At 41.0% G+C, this 18,800-nt stretch overlaps 1 protein-coding gene across 4 annotated transcripts; it reads right to left on the bottom strand.

The window, feature by feature from the left end:
- Positions 1-192: 192 nt before the first annotated feature.
- Positions 193-16,022, bottom strand: LOC129186099 (uncharacterized). Of its 4 annotated transcripts, XM_054783972.1 has the most exons (5): positions 15,882-16,022; positions 7,487-7,576; positions 4,913-5,242; positions 3,408-3,451; positions 193-3,333 (listed from the first exon to the last, which is right to left on the bottom strand). In XM_054783972.1, exons 3-5 carry the CDS (start codon positions 5,012-5,014, stop codon positions 2,379-2,381), a joined length of 1,101 nt encoding a protein of 366 aa, XP_054639947.1. In that variant the 5' UTR covers positions 5,015-5,242; positions 7,487-7,576; positions 15,882-16,022; the 3' UTR covers positions 193-2,378. The 4 variants fall into 4 exon arrangements, with proteins under 4 accessions (XP_054639947.1, XP_054639946.1, XP_054639949.1 ...); XM_054783975.1 differs by lacking the exon at positions 4,913-5,242 and having other exon boundaries at positions 195-3,333; XM_054783971.1 differs by lacking the exon at positions 15,882-16,022 and having other exon boundaries at positions 4,913-11,649.
- Positions 16,023-18,800: the final 2,778 nt, after the last annotated feature.

Below are 18,800 nucleotides of genomic sequence, written 5' to 3' on the forward strand. Positions count from 1 at the left end.
TCTAAGGGAGCAGACAGGAACACGCCCATATCCGGCGCAATCCATCCATTTTCTATACCGCTTGTCCTCCTGCTTAGACCCACACAAGTCTAACAAGCTGCATTGTTATTTAATTGCATCAAACTGTCTTGAAGAAAAAACAATATGCCGCAATTTATTTTTTATGCAATGTCCTTTACAGAGGAAAACAGTATGTAGCGCCATCTGAATAATTATTACATCAATCATCTTCTATGCTGTTTAGTTGAGAGAAACAAGGTAAACATAAATTGTGCACAATGTACTTAAATTCTATTCTTTATATTTCACTTTCCATTTTTTTGTCTACACGTGTCCTGCAATTGGCTGGCGGTGACCTGTCCAGGGTGAACCCCACCTCACTTAAAGTCAGCTGGGAGAGGCCCCAGCTCACCTGTGACCATGATGAGGACAATTGTAGAGAAAATGGATGGATGGATTAGTAATTATATTAACACTGGAGATGAAAAAATGCTTCCACTTTTTAACGTCATGAATGATGCTGCAAGAATGGTTTTCTTCATGGTGACATGCAATTCTGCATCTTGATGCATTAATTGCACTTCCTATTTCTTTTCCGGTCATCTTGTTCATTGTGGTTTTCGAACAACAATCACACATCAATGATAAATCTGTAAAAACACTTGGTGAACATTATTTGGAAGTGTGTATTTTGCTTGTTTATATTTTGTATCCCTAATCTAAAATCACAATAGTTGGTGGTCATTCTAAGACTGGAGTGTAACACAAACTGCCTTTATCATAAACTGTGCTTCAAAATGACGACAGGGCAGCGAGACACAAACATCACCACCAGTTTTCTGCTACTTATTTTTCCTAAGGTATAATTAATTTCATTATCTATTTGGGGTTCAGTGAGAACAAGCTCAATTTTACCATGCATTCACAAACAACACTTGATTACTTTAGGACTGGGTGATATGGCCAGTAGTCATACTTTTTGGCTGAATGGTATCTCGGTATTCTATGCAAAGTTGGTAAGTGTTAAAATGTAAGTCCAAACAACCTGTAAGATGTAACAAAGACTTTTATTGACACTCAGTTTTTTTTTTTTTAAAGGAGACAGTGTTTGATTACCATACAAATAGTTAAAACGTCTTGCTCTAATTGTTAAGTCGTTCTACCAGCAACAGCTATGGAGTGCAAATACAGGACAAAAGGTAACAACCCAATATGACACATAAAAACAAAAATCAAAGATGTGCGTTATCGTTTGCACCACAAAGAACACAAGAAAAAAAACAGCATACATTGTGCTAAAAATATCCATAAAAAAACAAAAATCAAAGATATGTTATTCTTTGCACCATAAAGAACACAAGGACAAAACATAGCATAACAGTAACGTTTCGCACATCGTTATAAAGTTTGTGATTAATGTTATCTCACAAAAAAAGAATGCTCTTGGTCAGAAAAGACAAACAAATACAAATAGATACTGTAGACAGAGTGTATGAAAACATGATAGAATAAGCCGGAAATCTTACATCAAAAGAATACAACACAAAGTGTCATTTAAATACTGACTTCTGTAAAGCTAAAGTTCGGGACCACAAACTCGTCCAGTTCACCGCAGTTTACATATATAACGATTGTGTGGCGATATGGGAAAATAATTAGCATATATTACATTCTCTTTCCATAAGCTGTACTTCTTTTGAGACGTTTAATTTTGTATTTGTGCAAATTGGCAGCTACGTTTCCGTCCGTCAGTATACTCCAGGGCAGCTGTGGCTACAGATGTCTACCACCGCCATGAAGCGATTAGCATACATTACATTCTCTTTACATACATAAGCTCGACTTCTTTTGAGACGTTTAATTTTGTATTAGTTCAAATTGACAGCCACGTTTCTGTCCTTCAGTATACTCAAGGGCAGCTGTGGCTACAGTTTTCGACCACCGCCAAGTAGCGCTTTGGGTATCAAATTAGGAATGTCTGATATCGGCTGACCGACGCTGGCATAAAAATGAGCGATTGGCAGGCGAACGATAATGTATTCCGCACATCAACAAGCTTACTCGTTTAGTATGGCCGCCAAGTTTGGATTATAAATATGTTTAACCAAAGATATTAAGATGTCCGCCGACATTGTGTAAGCTCAACACGGCGTCGTCAGGGATCCTGGGCCCCATTAAAAAACATCTCATTGGGACCCCTCTGGCCTGATGAGAGCCATTATTGAGCATATCTAATATAAATCTAATTCATTATTATTATCAAAAGTACCTGGAAGAATTGTAACAAGAACAAAGCACTCATTACATCTTGTACAAATCACTCCATTATGAATGAATGAAACATTTACACAGGTCTTTGAAATACTTGGCAGATTTTTTTATTTTCCATTTTTTTTAATACTTGGCAGATAGTAATGAAAATAAAAAATATCCAACTTTTTCTTCATGCCCTCAATGGTGCCTCTGTCCCGGTAAATTCTCTGAACCAATATGTCATCTTTGGCAACTACCACCAAGTCACACCATGACATGCCCGTCACCATCAGCTCTCCCTGGATGTGCCAGTAGTGGAGAGCATTGGTTTTCAGGCGCACCACTCCATTCTCGAAACTCAAAAAGGGGCAGGCCATGAAGCTCTGGAGGCTGGAGCAGCTGATGTGGACCAATCCAAACATGGGATCCTCCTTGGGGTCGTACACCATGCCGTGCGGCAGGGCTCCCAGCCATGGAATATTTGGATGGACAACCATACCACAGGGCGACCAGTTGACACATATACTTCGACAGTACTCACGGAGTGCTTGACTCCTTTCCTCCTCTTCTTGCTCTGATGTGTGTGAACAGCTTTTGTTGACCATCTTGAGTATCAGGGGTGTTTGGTGACTCCTGATAGAAGGTCCTGATAGAAAAGAGTTGCTCAGATGAAACTGCTGCAGTTGCTCCTCCTTATGCTCGAGTATGTTCTCCAGATTGCTCGGTGCATCACAATTAATGCCCATGAAGACTTTGACATCCTTGAGCTGTCTGGCACTGACCTTTGGAAGAGTCGTCACTAGTTTCAAGCAGTGATTTTTGAGGGGCAGCTGCGGGCATTGAGGAGCATCACTGTGATATGTAAAGTCCTGTCTTGATGATTGGCAGGACCAGGCAGGACCTTTAAACACATTACCAAGAGCCGTGTCCATTAATTCTAAATCATCTTTGGTAATAACTTTGGCAATCAGAGGTTTTTCGTCTTCAGGAAAGTCCTTGCAGGCTTGAAAAAGTCTCTTCAGAAAAGGTCGGCGCTCACGTGAGCCAGTAACGACAGTGCAAGGCTTGTAGGGCATCATTCTGAAAGAAGAAACCATACCAGATTGTTAAAAACATGGACAAACACGGTTACAGCCACTTTGCACCATTCTTACCTTGGAAATTCTACGATGGTCTTCTGTAGCGTGTCTTCCGCCATCTTGTTTTGGGAATAATAAAAAAATAAAAGAGGTAGTTATTTTTATGCAATCAGACATATCTGAGCTATGTGTCAGCCACAGTTTCTAATTTGCTAAATGTTTGAAAGAATTATGGCTTTACATTTATTTTGTTTGACCTTGATCTTGTTTGGATGTGGCACACACCATCACCACGACCCAAATTTGTCATTTTTCAGCTTAAATATCTAATATTCAATGAAAAGACAGTGTAGTTTGAATTTGAGACAACATAACACTGTGTTAGCACAAAATACGTTTAATGACCATTTCAGGAATGGTAAGTTTTTATCCATAAACTCAAAATGATTTAAAGAAAAGAGTGTCTGTAAAAGTTTTCAGTACATGGTACAAGCTTCAGACAAGAACACAAGGTGCATTCTTTGATATTGGCCGTTACATTATGTGTGTGTGATTGTTTTTTGCCAGGCAAAGACCCACGACTTACTAAAAACGGGTTTGTGACCAAGAAATTGAAAATCATTGATCTAGAAAATACAGTGGACCCTTGGAAGTTGAACACCCTACCATTAATACCATTAATGGGAAAAGCAAAAACAAAAGACAAACATACCTTATTATAAACATTAGGAATGTGCTTCATGGTAAATAATAAAGCAGTTGTGCTCTGTGTTCATGCAGAAGTGGACCTTGCAGACCCTGCAGGCCACATTTGAGCGCACAATGTTCCCTTTCCGGCTGCAGTATTTGCAGGTCTGCCTTGTGGTGTGTACAGGGGTGTGGAAGAGGGACTTGTCAACCCGCATAGCATCACTTGGGATGTGGCTGCGGTGTCCTCGGACAGCTGTTGTGATATCAACAACTGTGCTATGGCTGTCAACAGTTGGAGGTGAGCTTGTTCGCGAGTAAGATTTGAGTGCTCCCTGTCCGATGGCACCCTCTTACACTTCCGACTCAAATTTTTCAGGGACAGGCCATTCTCACCAAGGGCTGTGCAGTCCTGCTTGTAGATGGCCCAGGCATGTGTGAGGCTGACAACTGTGTACGTAAAGAAGCCATTATTACCCCCTCTTAGACCTCATGGGGGTGCAGTAGCGTTGGACCAACATGTCACACTTGTTGGCTTCCTTGTTGACATTGTAGCTCTGGATAACAGCTAGACAGCTAACAGGCTCGTTCCTGTTGGTGTCACTGCATTGCTCGATGACTGATGATATGGGCTCCACTTTGCGGGACGTTCACCAGTGCCAGAGTTCTTTGTTTAAGTGAACCAGCCTTTTCAGCAGCTTGAAACACTTTGATGACATCAGGTTGGCAACTTGAGGGATCCTGGTATCCACAGCCCAGTACTCATTTACTAATGGACGCTCAACAATCCCATTATTTCACCCTCATTGGTGGTAAAAGTGATGATGTCTTTTTGAGCTGCATAGGATTTTGTTTGAATTACAATATGCCTAATGAATTCAGAGCTGAAATACCTCAAAGTTGCCAAAGGGGGATTCAATGTGGTCAGGTGGAAAGCCCTGGTACTCTGGCAGGGCTTCAATGTTCAGGTGAACTTTGTGCCAGGTGGTTGGCATGTCTACAGCCTGTGCTGGTGGCTCATCATCACCATCATCGACCTACTCAAGGACCTCCACAGCAGGCTTATTGTCCTCCCGCTTGCTGGCAATGTCGAAGTTGTGGTCAGGTGGGACAAAGGCTGGGTCTGCCACATCATCTTTCTCCTCATCACGATTGCTGTTGGCAGGGTAGACTGGCCCAACCACAGTCCCCCTCTTTTTGCCAGAAAACAGCCCAGCACATACCTGATAAAAAAATTGATTCAACTTTATTGTATAAATATATATATTTTTTCATTATTCATGGGATTAATACAGTATATCTATACATATATACATAAATAATAATGCGCCTAAATCATTGTCTATTGCTATAGGTATGTATGTGGATTGTAAACATGCTCTCAGACTAACACAAATAAACACATGCAATAAAACTGTTATTCTGTCATAAAACGAACAAACAAAAATCACTCATATCACTATTTATAGCTTAAAAATGTACACAAATGTCTCACTGAATCTTCAGCAACACTATCACATAAAGTTGCAAGTTTTATTGCTTTAGTGTACAGAAAATGTGCATTGAATAAATTGGAGGTATGTCTACAAACAGACTTTCGGCAGTTTGGCAGTGAACATGGCATATGATCAAATATGTCATCTACATTTTTCATTGCGCAGTTTCACTCATTTCAGTTCATCGCAAACAACACTTACATCACCACTTAGTGTACGTAGCCTCAACCACAACATATATGAGCGTCGACAACTTACAGCGAAGATACAACCATAAATGTGAGAGTAAATCCAGCCGCAGGTCTGCTTTTTTGGTTTTTCAAAGAACAAGAAAGTATGGCGCGCCCAGAACTCTGCCGATTGGTTAAATACTGCAATGACATGGTCTGACTGGATGGGTGACAACCAAGTAGTTCTCCAAGCTTGTTACGTGACCAAATATGGCACCCTGCCTATAAAGGGCCTTATATTTACTTTCCATGTGTTTGATCTAGACCATACAGTGGCCCTTTGGAAGTTGAACACAGTACATTCTGATTTGTTGGGAGTTCAAGTTAATGTAAACCAGTATAATATAATTTAGAATAGAATATAAAATAAACGTATACAATAATTTTCAGTCATCACAATTGAGCTTTTTCAGGACAATATATTTCTTTTGTCTATGAACTGAGGGAAATGGACTGTCGTTTTTGTGCGTGCGTGCCTGTCCAAGCTGGTGAGAAGGCCTCCCGAGTCCCCACGACGTACTGTCGCATTTCCCACACTGTACAACAGCCTGCCTAAAAGCGGCCGAAAAGGCGAGCCATTCGGTGACAGGATATTGGACAGGGTATATATCACAGAACTCGGACTCGGCGGATCTCTTGCCTCTTGGCCCCTACGTCAAAGTGCTGTGCACCTGTTTTTGAACACCTCACCACTGTAAATTACGGTGACCGAGAAGTGCAAAACACGTTAACAAAAAGAAGTACAAATTACAATTACACCACCCGGAAGGGGAATGTCCCAAATCCCAGATATAGGATGTGACCAATCAGCTCCAAGGAGTTGGTACATTCTTTTTCAGGTTAATGTTAGGGGCCGCAAAGTGCAAAACACTTGTAACAAAATGCAAATTACAATTAGACCACCCGGAAGGGGATTGTACCACACGAATCAGACAGGAAGCGGTAACATTTGGAGTTGTGGCAGATGTTAATGGAGGACATTGGCATCATGTTTTGACCATTTTGTGGCACACATTTGATCTGCTTGATGCAATTTTGCTGCATATTTGGCCGCTCGTTGGAGCTGTTAAATAGTACTTACCAGACGGAAGGAATAAATGTACTACATGAGTCCATCAAATATTTTAATGAGGGACACTCATAAACAGCTATCGTTGACATGTTGTCATTTTTACACAGTGCACACATAAGTCTGAGGTCTCTGAAAAGTGGACCTGGATAGCTGTTCGGCTACCGTACAGTGTGGCAGGTATTCAAGTGGGGGTAAGTCGCTGTTATTGGACTACAGTGCTGATGGGGATGTCATACAACTTCATGTCGAAAAATCCAAACTGTCCCTTTAAAGTGTGTACACATTTTTTTGGGACACCCTGTATTTGCCAAGTGCGAAAATTGTACAAATACAATCACATTAACATATTTGTTTTTCTACAATCACAGTCCACTTAAGCAAATTCAGCATTTACCCCAAATGTAATTTGGGGTAAATGGTTGCGAGTTCAACACCACCGATTTAAAGAGGGATGGGATGAGTACTTGCAGGTCGACACAAGGCAATAAAGAGAAACATCACATCAGTTGTATTGCACTAAGGCACAAATTATATCGGAAACAAATTGATAACGTGTTAGCAGAAAACTAAAAAGGCATGAGACAAATTTCCTTAAATAAAAATAAAAACAGACACAAACACATTTATTCTACAAATATAACATTAAAACGTGCCATTATTTTAACTTACCTATAGCAAGAAGTCTTATCTGTACTTGTTTCAGGTGGACCCATAGCCTCAGCATCGGACTGAATTGTTCTTGGAGATCCCTGTGCATCTCTGAAATATGGTGCAAATAATAAAATCATTAGATCAATTATTCTGGTACATGTGTAAAACTACAAAAATACAAATTATTATTTACCCATCATCTTCAGGTTTCAGCTTGGGAGTACTTTTGTTTTGTGGTGTGGTAAAATCCTGTTTTTTGTCTGGTGCTTGTGTGTCTCACCAAACATTACAGTAACATTACTGACACCTAGTTACCATTGTAGAATACTTATTTTCACAATTGAAATGTATCTTCTTAATGCCTTACATTTTACTTAATTTAGCAATTTTTATGCTTGAAAATGCTTTAAAAATGCATATGAAAGGCTTTGGCGGGCCGCGTGTACTGAGGGCCCCTGCTCTAAAATCTCAGCATATCAGAAAATTATTAAAAAACAATTCTCATTTTGTTCAATAAATTCAACTGTGCTACTCAACCACTCCTGGCCTCACTACAAGTAGAGCCTGATAGTCCACAACAGTATAACAATGTGTACTAATTACCTGGACGTTGTTTTTTCTTTAACTCCAAATCTTCTTTTCGATGACCAGTTATACAACTTTGATTTGTCGTGGTGTTCAGCATTCGCCTGTTGAGATGTCCCCGCGGTTTGTCCTTCCATCTGGTAAGTACTATTTAACAACTCCAACGAGCGGACACGTGCAGCAAAATTGCATCAAGCAAGTGTGTGCCACAAAATGGGCAAAACATGATGCCAATGTCCTCCATTAACACCCACCACAACTCCAAATGTTACCGCTTCCTGTCTGATTCATGTGGTACAATCCCCTTCCGGGTGGTCTAATTGTAATTTGTTTTGCTTTTTGTTAAAGGTGTTTTGCACTTCATGGCCACCAACAATAACCGGAAAAGGAATACACCAACTCCTTGGAGGTGGTTGGTCACTTCCTCTAACTATGGGATTTGGTAAATTCCCATTCTGGGTGGTGTAACTGTAATTTGTTTTTCTTTTTTTTTTTTTTTTTAAGGTGTTTTGCACTTCTCGACAACTGTAGTAAATTGACAAAGATGATTGCATAAAATGAAAGCAGTGTGCTGCCATTGTTCATTAGATAAGAGAACGGTTCTGCATGCTGCAACTTTTAACACCGCACTTCAGGTAAGAACTTTACTAAAAATACAACCATCACCCTGTTCAAACTCTTTACTGTTGCACTTGCACTATCCTAAAAATAAATACTGTAAACAAACAGAAAAAATAGAAACTATAAAAACTGTAAAAGCTTCCCTGAACTCAGTTATATTAATATTGCACCATGGTTATATTACAAGATTTCACATTTCAAATATTGCACAGGTGGGTTACGTGAAAAGGAACAGTTATAGATTTATTGTTGCTATGGTCCTGTAATGTGCCGTTTCGCAGTATGCTGTTTCTGCCTTTAGCATCCTGTACCGCCTCCCTGCGGGGAGCATTTGGAGAAGGTGGTATGCAAGGTGAGAAGGGTCTTTCAGGATGCTGCAGGCTTTCCTGTGGCAGTGGGACCTGTACAGCCCCTCCAGGGAGAGAAGATAACAGCCTGTGTCTTTTTTGCTGTGTTGATGACCGTCTGGAGAGCTGTCCTTTCCTGAGCAGTGCAGCTGACAAACCACACTGGAATGCAGTATAGTTGCTGCTGGGTCTTCTTGATCAGCGTTGTAGTGTCGGTTCTCTAGTTGCAAGCCTAGGAATTTCAAAGTAGAGAACCTCTCCACACAGTTCCCGTTGATATATAAGGGCAGAGGGTCGGGTTTGCTTTTCCTGAAATCCAAAATTCTTTCGTTTTTGTGGTGTTGAGGACCAGGTTATTGTTGCGGCACCATAACGACAGTGTTTCCACCTCATTCCTGTATGCAGTCTCATCTCCACCTGTGATTAGTCCAACCACTGTTGTGTTATCTGCGTACTTTACGCAGTTGTGTTTGTGTAGAGAGTGAAAAGCCAAGGACTCAGCACACCTTCCTGTGGGGAGCCCGTGTAGAGGCAGACTGCTGAGGAGAGGTGAGGCCCCACTTTCACTCTCTGTGTGTGGTCACTGAGGAAGTCCTTGATCCAAAGACAGGTGGAATGTGGTAGGTCTAGGTTGTTCAGTTTTGTTACCAGCCTGTTAAGGATGATGGTATTGAATGCTGAGCTTCCACGCCTGCCTCAAGTTGTTGCTGTGGAGCTGTTCATCAATTTTATTTCTGTGGTCCAGTTTTGCCTATCTGATGCCTCTCCTCAACAAGGTCCTGACCTCTCGTCATCCAGGATTTTTGGTTTGCAAAAATCCAGATGCGCTTGTCAATCGTGGCCGTGTCTGTGCAGTGCTTGATGTAGTCGAGTACAGATGTGGTGTACTCCTCCAGGTCCTGAGAGTGGAATATCCTTCAGTCTGTGTTGTTAAAACAGTTCTGCGGCTATTAGGAGTCTAAATCCCGCCATATTTTGACAGTTTTTGAGATCTCTCCTCCCAATGAGGATGTAGGAATGTAACAAACAGGGATATGTGGTCTGACTGGCCCAGGTGGGGTGTTGGTATGGCCATGTATCCCTTTTTAAATGTTAAAAGTAGACTTTATCCAGTAGATTATTCCCTTGTGTAGCACATTTCACATGCTGACGTAATTTGGGGAACACTGATTTTAAGCCTACGTGGTTGAAATCCACGTTAGCTGGGAGCTAACGGCACAGTGCAGCAGTTTGAGGGCCAAGTTACCTTTCGCTATACAGTATATAATATAGTATAGATTGGTTTAACCATCTTTAATGTACATAACAAAGTGACCCCCCAAAGCCTTCACTTTTTCTGTATGCTATATGAATATTTATTTATTTTTAAACTGTATTTATTGGAGAATTACCTGCCTGTAGATTGTAATTTCATTTTCGAAATAATTTAATAAAAATAAAAACGACAGCATTTGGGGAGAAAAATGTTGTTCTCTTTATGCATAAAAAGACGTACCAAAACCAGACCAGAACTGAGAAGCTCAAATATCGAGGTACGGACCATACTGTATGTTACCTGACATGTACTGTATTTTCCCACAGCCAATTTGTACTGTGTCGAACGTTTGCAGCATTTCCTGAAATGCTGGCTTTTCAAATGTGCACATGAGCAGCATTCTTTTTACGATGCCGCAAATTACACTTTCTGTATGGTGTGCGCTGTTTCGTTTGCATTTGCTTTGTCGACCAAATGGCACAGTGTTGACTGTCCGGACGAAGGCTCTGCATCTCGAGGTGCAGTTTTTTCCTCACATGGGAAACTGTGTCGGGTGGTTGTATTTTGGGTAAAAATGCAAGTTTTTAGTGTTGCCATTTTTTGCGACCACTTTTGAACAAATTTGGCGTACTGGCTCGTACATGTCGATAGACTCGCTTTTGCTCCTTCCCGTTCCATCTGAAATATTCCCACGCCGGGGCTGTGGCATTTTGCTTTTCAATGATTTTTTTCCTCCCAAATTCCTACTCTGTTACCATGAGTCGCTCTCAGGCTCACTTGCTACACTCTGTGTGTCTATGCTAGCGGCCCCGCCTCTCCCCAGAGAGACTGTATGACTGGCAAGAGGGCTCACTCTGTTCATTCCGCTGTGGAACAAACTCACCCAGGTGCTGAGACCAATGCACAGAGTGAACCCTCGTCATGCCTGTTTGGAGGCGAGAGATGAGAAAAACAAACACGTATCCACATGGCAATATATCGAGGCCGGCAAAATTATCAAGTTAATTTTCATTTATCGTGCGATTAAATGATTTATTGATTATTGTCCCAGGCCTACATGTACATGCATACAAGACAGCGGTGAGTGAAAGCCATGTAGGCCAATCATTTTATTTGGGCCAAAAAAAAAAATAGCCTACAAAGTTTGACTTCGGATTACGGTTGCAACAACACATCATCAGTAGGGTAAAAGTAACCTGTCTCATGACGATCTCCCCAGCTCACGTTCCTTATTAGTGGGTGAATTCTACTTCACAATGGTGGATGGAGCCGACATCGAAGGATAAAAAAAGCCACGTGGCTATAAACGCTTGGCCACCAATTTTTAACCCACTTCAGGTAACATGCTGGCCGGTGGTGCTCTAATATTTAAAAAAAAAAAAAAAAAAAAAAAAAAAAAAAAAAAGTGGTATTTGGAGCCAAACGGGGACAGCACCTTTAAAGGGATAGTTTGGATTTTTTGACATGAAGTTGTCTGACATCCCCATCAGCAGTGTAGTCCAGCAACACGGACTTACCCCGATTTCAGTGATGAGGAACGTACTGTAGTTCCAGGTAGTCGCTGGGGTTACACAAGTAAGGAGTTTGGCTCCTCAAAACAATGTGTTAAAAAAAAAGTTTGCATCACATCACAAAAATGCCTCCTCAAAAAAAATATCAGAGCCTCACAAATCGCTGGGTGTTATATTTGGCTCCTGCTGTATCCCTGCGCACTGTCACCTGTCCATTCTTGTGTGTGTGATGAAGACACTCGGCCATCTTGTTTACGTGTGTGCTCCACAGCGGAAGAAGATGCGAGCGCATTCTCTGGCATTCTTTTCCGGTTCCATCACAAACACTTGTTAGGAGAGAAATCACTCCTGTCAACAAAGTCTTCCTCAAATCTGTTGTTGCTTTCCTTTTCAGCCCTGGCAGCCTCTCTAGGTGTTAGCACACCGTGGATTCCACTTCTCTCTTTAAAATTAACAAACCACCCTTTACTAGCTTTGAACTCGTCAGCACTGCCCCCAGGGTTGTCTCGAGTAAGGGCGTTATGCAGCTCCCTTGCCTTATCACATATGAGGGTCTCTGACACTGTGTCGCCCCTCAACTGTTTATGGGTAATCCACTCAAGCAGAACTTTTTCCACCTCTTCCACTTTATCGCTTCTTCTGCTACTAAGTGTTTTGACCCCTTTTGCCACATCAGCAGCTTTGATGGCTTCTTTTCTCTTCAGTATGGTTGATATTGTTGACTTAGCCATATTGTATTGAATAGCCAGGTCCGAGACACGTGTACCACACTCCCACTTGGCGATAAGTTCCTTTTTCAGTGCTATGGTTGTCATCACAGTTTTCCTCTTTGGCTTGTCATCCTTGGTACTCCTCTGTGGTGACATTTGGAATAAAAAAAAACAAACAAAAAAGACAAAGAAAATGCAGAAAAAAAACCCTTCTGAGTTAATACTTAAAATGTTCACTGGAGTAGGTAATACCTCAGTACATTTCAGCATGCATTTAATCAGTTCTGGTTTTGGATGTTTGCCTGACTTTCAGTGTGAAGTTCATCAAAATATGATCAAATTCTGACTTGTTCCACCTCTCAACGGGAAAACTTCCGAGGGTCCTCTATATTTAGAGCCCTCGCGAGAATTTATTTAACTGAGTGTTAAAACAAACTACCATATTTTCCGGACTATAAGTCGCTCCAGAGCACAACAAAGAAGAAAAAAACATTATACAGGTATAAGTCGCACTAGACTAAAAGTCTCTTTTTTGGGTGGGTGGGTGGGGTGGGGTGGGGGTGGGGGGTGGGGGGGATTTTTAAAGTCTAAGACCACAAACAGACAATTCATCTTGAAAGGCAAGTTATAGTAATCATAAAATGAAGAGCAACAGGCAAAATAGGCGTCGTTAACGTAACATGAAGTTATTCAGATAACTATACTGTAGCTTAAACAACATAACATAACTAATTTACCAAACTCTCAATCTACCAAATCCATTGAATTCTTCATCCTCTGTGTCACTTCTGAACAACTTCCTCTTCTGTGTGGCTCTTGTCAGACTCAGCATCAGTCCCAGTTATTATTCTGGCCATTCTGATCAGAGGTGGTTGCTTTGCATGAAGCGGTAACACCAAGAATGTCCTCCCGCAAAGTCATTTATATTCATCATCTTGACAAACTACCTGGTCGTACAGATGTAACTGCACTGTTGACAAGCCTCTCCCGGCAGCACGTTGTTCAAGCACGCATTTGTGAACTTGTTCCTCTAGCTGTGGCCATCAAGCTTCTAGCCCAGGATTAGCTTTTTTTGTTTTCCTCATTGCAGGTAGAGTATCTTCCGCTTTTCGCCAGTCCCTCACAAGTTTCTCGTTCACTCCAAAATGTCTTTTTGCTTCTCGATTACAGTTTTCGGCTGCATATTTCTCTACTTGCACTTTGTAACCTGCAGAATTTAATTTTCTTTATGGGGGCATTTGTGTTCCGTCTTTCTCATTTGTCTCTAAGCTGATGTTGACAAAAAATATTGTCAACACTATAAAACATGTTTTTGTTTGATCTTTAACACTGTGTTCACATATTTTTAACATATTCCAAAACTGCTAAATGTATTGCAAAAACATTTAACCAAAGAATAATGAACTTTTTTGAAGCACAGATAGTAAGTACAGTCTAAATCACCCCAACCATAACAATGAACAGGCCTACTACTATATATCAGCCTACTGCTATGACACACTTTTTTTCTTTCAAATGTACTTTAGTACATCAATGCAGTATGTCTTCAGTGGAAAAAAGGTTATCTTGTATGGAAATTGGCAAAGTATCCTGGGGGCAAAGCTACAAGACACTGCATGCAGACTTTGGTGAGTTGGGGCCAGTGGTCTCCAGGACCAAACTTTATCTCAGGGTTGATCTTGGACACTGCTCTGTGCTTTAAAGGAGGTGGGGTGGCACTGGGTCTTCCGCGTCTTTGTCTGGATGGAAGTTGCATTTATTAGAGCACCGGCTACAGACGCCTTGAAATGCAGAAGATCCTTCTTTTCCAATCCACACATTCTGTAGATAAGCCAGGCATTCACAGTGGTCATGTCCAAGAAGTGGGAGAACACCCGGATGTACCATTGTTTGTTTTTACATCTGGGGGGATACACGGTGACACATTGATCCATGAGATTTACCCCTCCCATATGCTGACTGTACAGCTTCATGGACAGTGGCCTCTGGATGTTGAGCATCTTTTTGTCTTTCTTGCTATATCTCTGGGCCAAATCTGGTGAGGACAGGCCAACACAGGAAGAGGCCATGTGAATCTCGGAACTATCCAGCCAGCGTGTGACAGAAATGTTTTCAGCATCGGTGACAACAGAGCAAGATCCTCTTCTTTTTTGAGTTTCTTTTCACTTTTCAGCTTCAGCTGTGCTCCCTGGAGCCTGCTGCTTCTACATGTGCCAGTGCCATAGATGCCTTGTTGCTTCAATGCCTGAATAAGTGGAACGGTGCAAAATAAACTGTCTAAAAGCACCTTGTGATTCTTTTGCTGGATGTCATCTCAGAGGCGCATGACAACATCTGCAGCCATTCCCAATCCACTGACTGCACCACGCACAGCCACACCCTGATACCCTTCAAATCTGTACATGTATCCAGAGCTCCCTGCTCTAACCTACATTTTCACACCCCAGAGTTTGGGTTTCTTTGGGATGTACTGCTCGTGAGACAAATGCCCCTTGAATGGAGTGATCTGTTCATCAATCGATTGGAAGTCTTTCAGGATCCACTGTTGAACGAAATGTTTTTTTGAGTGTATCCAACACTGGCCTGATTTTGAAGAGCTTAACATTTCCTGGCTCCTGTGAATAATTACCAATGAAGTGAATGTATCTCCGAATCTGCTCAAATCTTTTCAGCGGCATGGCATTTGCTATCAAATCGCAGCCCTTCCTCTGATGACCGGTACATTCTTGATCTTGTGTATTTGACATATGACATGACCAAATTAATCCCTAGAAACAGCTTCATTTCACAATTTGTAATAGCCAGATTTTCTCTTCCTTTTTGCAGTGCACGGAGGTTTGATTTTAGCACTATTTCATCTATCAGATGTTCAGGAAATAGATGCATGAAGAAATCTATTAGGTTTGTTCCCTCAATATTCAGTTTCCACTCTCCTAAAAAAAAGGAGGCAGGTCTCCTTCAAACTGATTTTCTTTGCTTTTCCAGATATGTCAGCTTTTTTGGTGTTCTTGAGCTTTGTCAGGTGGGACATCCTCATCTTCCTCGGCATCCTCAGCTTTACTGTCACTACTGCTGCCATTTGCTAATTGTCTTTTTTCTAGTAACCATTCATCATCACTGCCACTGACATCATCCTCACTTGAGTCAGATGGTATTTGCTCGACCATCCTGTCGTAACCACTGTCCCTGAAAAGGTTAAGTTGTAAATTTTCAGTGGTACCCGGGTGATGGGAGTAGAACATGCAGTGTGGAAAAAAAACAAAACATATAAGTCGCTCCGGAGAATAAGTCGCAGGACCAGCCAAACCATGAAAAAAGTGTGACTTATAGTCTGGAAAATACGGTAATCATAAAATAACCATAAATAGAAAAAAAAGACTTTACCTTTTTGTATGAGTTTTTTGGAGGCTCCAGAGATCCTAGGTCTTTGTTTAAGATTCTCTCAGTAGTGCTTGGCCAAGGGCATTCTGTGGCTGTGTTGAGGTCTCCAAAAGCCATATCTTGTTGTGAGGTAGTGAAGTCATGCCTTCCAGTGTCTTCCTCTTTGCCGTCACTTTTCAGACACTCTACAGTGCTGGTTTTGTCAGTTTCGATTTCTTGTTCTGGTGCCAAGTTTTTATCATATTCAATTTGCTGCCCTTTTGGTATTCGCTGAGGCTCTGAAATGGGGGTTTCAGAACCATCATGTATAACAGCCACTGGTTCCGATACATTTATCAATGGCTGATATACTTCCATGTGCACAACTTTTGGTATATCAGTCAAAGGTTTAACTGCATGTGGCTCAGATACTTCCATTTGCGCCACATTAGGTATATCAGCCAATGGTCCCACTGTATATGGCTCAGATATTTTGATGTCCAACATTTTCGGCGTACCAGCCAATGGTTGAACTGTATATGGCTCAGATATTTTGATGTCCAACATTTTAGGTTTGTCAGGCGGTGGCAATGGTGATATTGCCGATGACACGGATATTTCTGTTTGCTCCTCTTTAGGTGTATTAGCGGATTGCTTCAAAACTTCACTTGGTTTCTCTTTGGCAGCCAGTGGCTCGGATGGCTCAAAGTTCAATGGCTCAAATTGCTCTGTCTGCTCCATTTTAGGCATTTTCGCCAGTGGCTCTGTTAACTCTGGCTCCACAAGAGTGTTCTGCTCAGGTGCTTGCCCTCTGACAGTAGTAGCTGATCTCTTTTGATCTGTTGAGGGAAAGAAAACACATTTTACACTGAGGATAAAAAGTTAAGAAAATGACACAAAAATAAGTAGGTGTGTCAAGAGACACTCAGCTCACGGGGCGAGACGATACGCAAGATTGAGTCGATGAGATTGAGACAAGACGAGATTTTAACATTAGCTTTAAGTACGGTTGGGCATCGAGTCTCGAGCATCCATAGTAACCGGTACTAACATTCTGCTTCTCCCGAAATCGTTAGATTTTTTAAATTTTGATTCATAGTTTCGATGCGCTGTCCACTGACCAGAAGAAATAGCTGCGAACACCAACAAAGAAGCAGCAGTTACAAAGTTTGGCTTAACTTCATAAAGAGCAGTCGGCTTAGTGCAACATTTGCAACACAACAATATCATGCAAAGGAAGGTGCACAACCAACATGATTAAATACGTCCGGATTCATGGTGTACAAGTAACAGAGTGCCCTGTCTTTGGACGGACTTCCTCTCAGCTGTCAGCATCACGGAAGTCAAATAATAAATGATAACTGTCACATGCCAATGTAACTGGAGTTTGAGGATTCCCACTGATATAAATAAAACACAGGAACTACGGCTGCAGGATGCAAGTTTACTCATGTTTACTCAATTTATTTGCGTCTCTTTTAGAAACGTCAAGACACCTTCTCAACCCACACAACACACTTCAGGCCTTCAAAATAAGAGCACTTTGCATTACATCCTGTTTACTTGTGTTAACAAAAAAAAGGGTGTCATGAAAATAGCTTACGCCAACATTGAGGCAGCAAAGCATAATAGTGCTAATATGGTAGCAAAACACTCATAGTTCATAGACAAACCTTTTACAAATTGTTTGATATTCTGGACCCAAGTCAGTGCCTGCAGCATTGTGAAGTACAGTACGTAAAGCACGTTTGAGTAGCTGCTGACGTTTAAAAATGTCATCTCATCGGGGCATTTTTTCATATTTTGTTCTATTGTTATTAGCTGAGGATTTGAAGATAGCTAAGGGTTTGTTATAACAAAGATTGAAGATTATCTTGTACTTTTTCGATACTTACTTCAAAAAGAGAATAGCCCGTTTTTTTTTTTTTTTTTAAGATTTCTTTGAATGTGCTTCTTGCATGAAGCTTTAAAATAAAAAAAAATAGTCTTTGTTTCAATAAAACTTAACACACATATCTGGCTTTCACTTTGTCGAAATTCACTTTGCAAAAAAATAGCAATATATATACCGCAAATCAATGTTAAACCTAAATATATCGAGATATGAGTTCTGATTCATACCACCTAGCCCGAAACTGAGTCACAAAACAATGCAGGTGCATTTCCCACAAATGATTATTATTTTGAGACCAAATTATTACAATATATCATATATATATATATATATATATATATATATATATATATATACACACACACACACACACACACACACACACACATCTATATATGTGTGTGTATATATGTATATATGTGAATGCATGTTTTTGCATATTGTAGCTCTACTTAAACCCTCGTTAAGATCCATATATGAAGTATGGTTATTGACCATTTATGTTCATACTTTAAAAAAATAATAACTACCACAGCAAGTGACGTCGCAGAAGCGCTGTCGTAAAAAATTAGCTAGTGACGTGGTCCTTGCCCATGCGCGGGACCGATTGCGTTCCGGGTACGTATTGCGCAGTGACACATATGGCTGCCAAAAAATACGGCGACTGGATGTAGACGTGTTCTGCACATGCATAGAGCTTGATTCATTACGGGGAGGGGCCGGAAATGATGACGTCAGAAGCCTCGCTGCCCAGCTATGACACGTGACGGATTCTGGTAGTGGTTCAGAATTTAGCGCAATGTTTGACAGCAATATTGCTTGTTGACAGCAAGCTTAGACATTAAAATATGGGGTTTTGTGGAGAGTCATTTGAGAGTTTGGATAGTGTTTGATAGTTTGGAGTGTTTGGTTAACGTTAGTTTGGAGAGTTCAGAGAGAAGATCTAAGATTAGATATAGGTATTAAGAGGATGGATCCTCCGCGCCATGTGAAAGGATATTTTCAAAGGCAGGAGAGAGAAGAGGAATCGCCTGAAACCAACAATAGTT

This window comes from Dunckerocampus dactyliophorus, chromosome 8 (genome assembly GCF_027744805.1).
Source record: "Dunckerocampus dactyliophorus isolate RoL2022-P2 chromosome 8, RoL_Ddac_1.1, whole genome shotgun sequence".
NCBI classification, from domain to species: Eukaryota; Metazoa; Chordata; class Actinopteri; order Syngnathiformes; family Syngnathidae; genus Dunckerocampus; species Dunckerocampus dactyliophorus.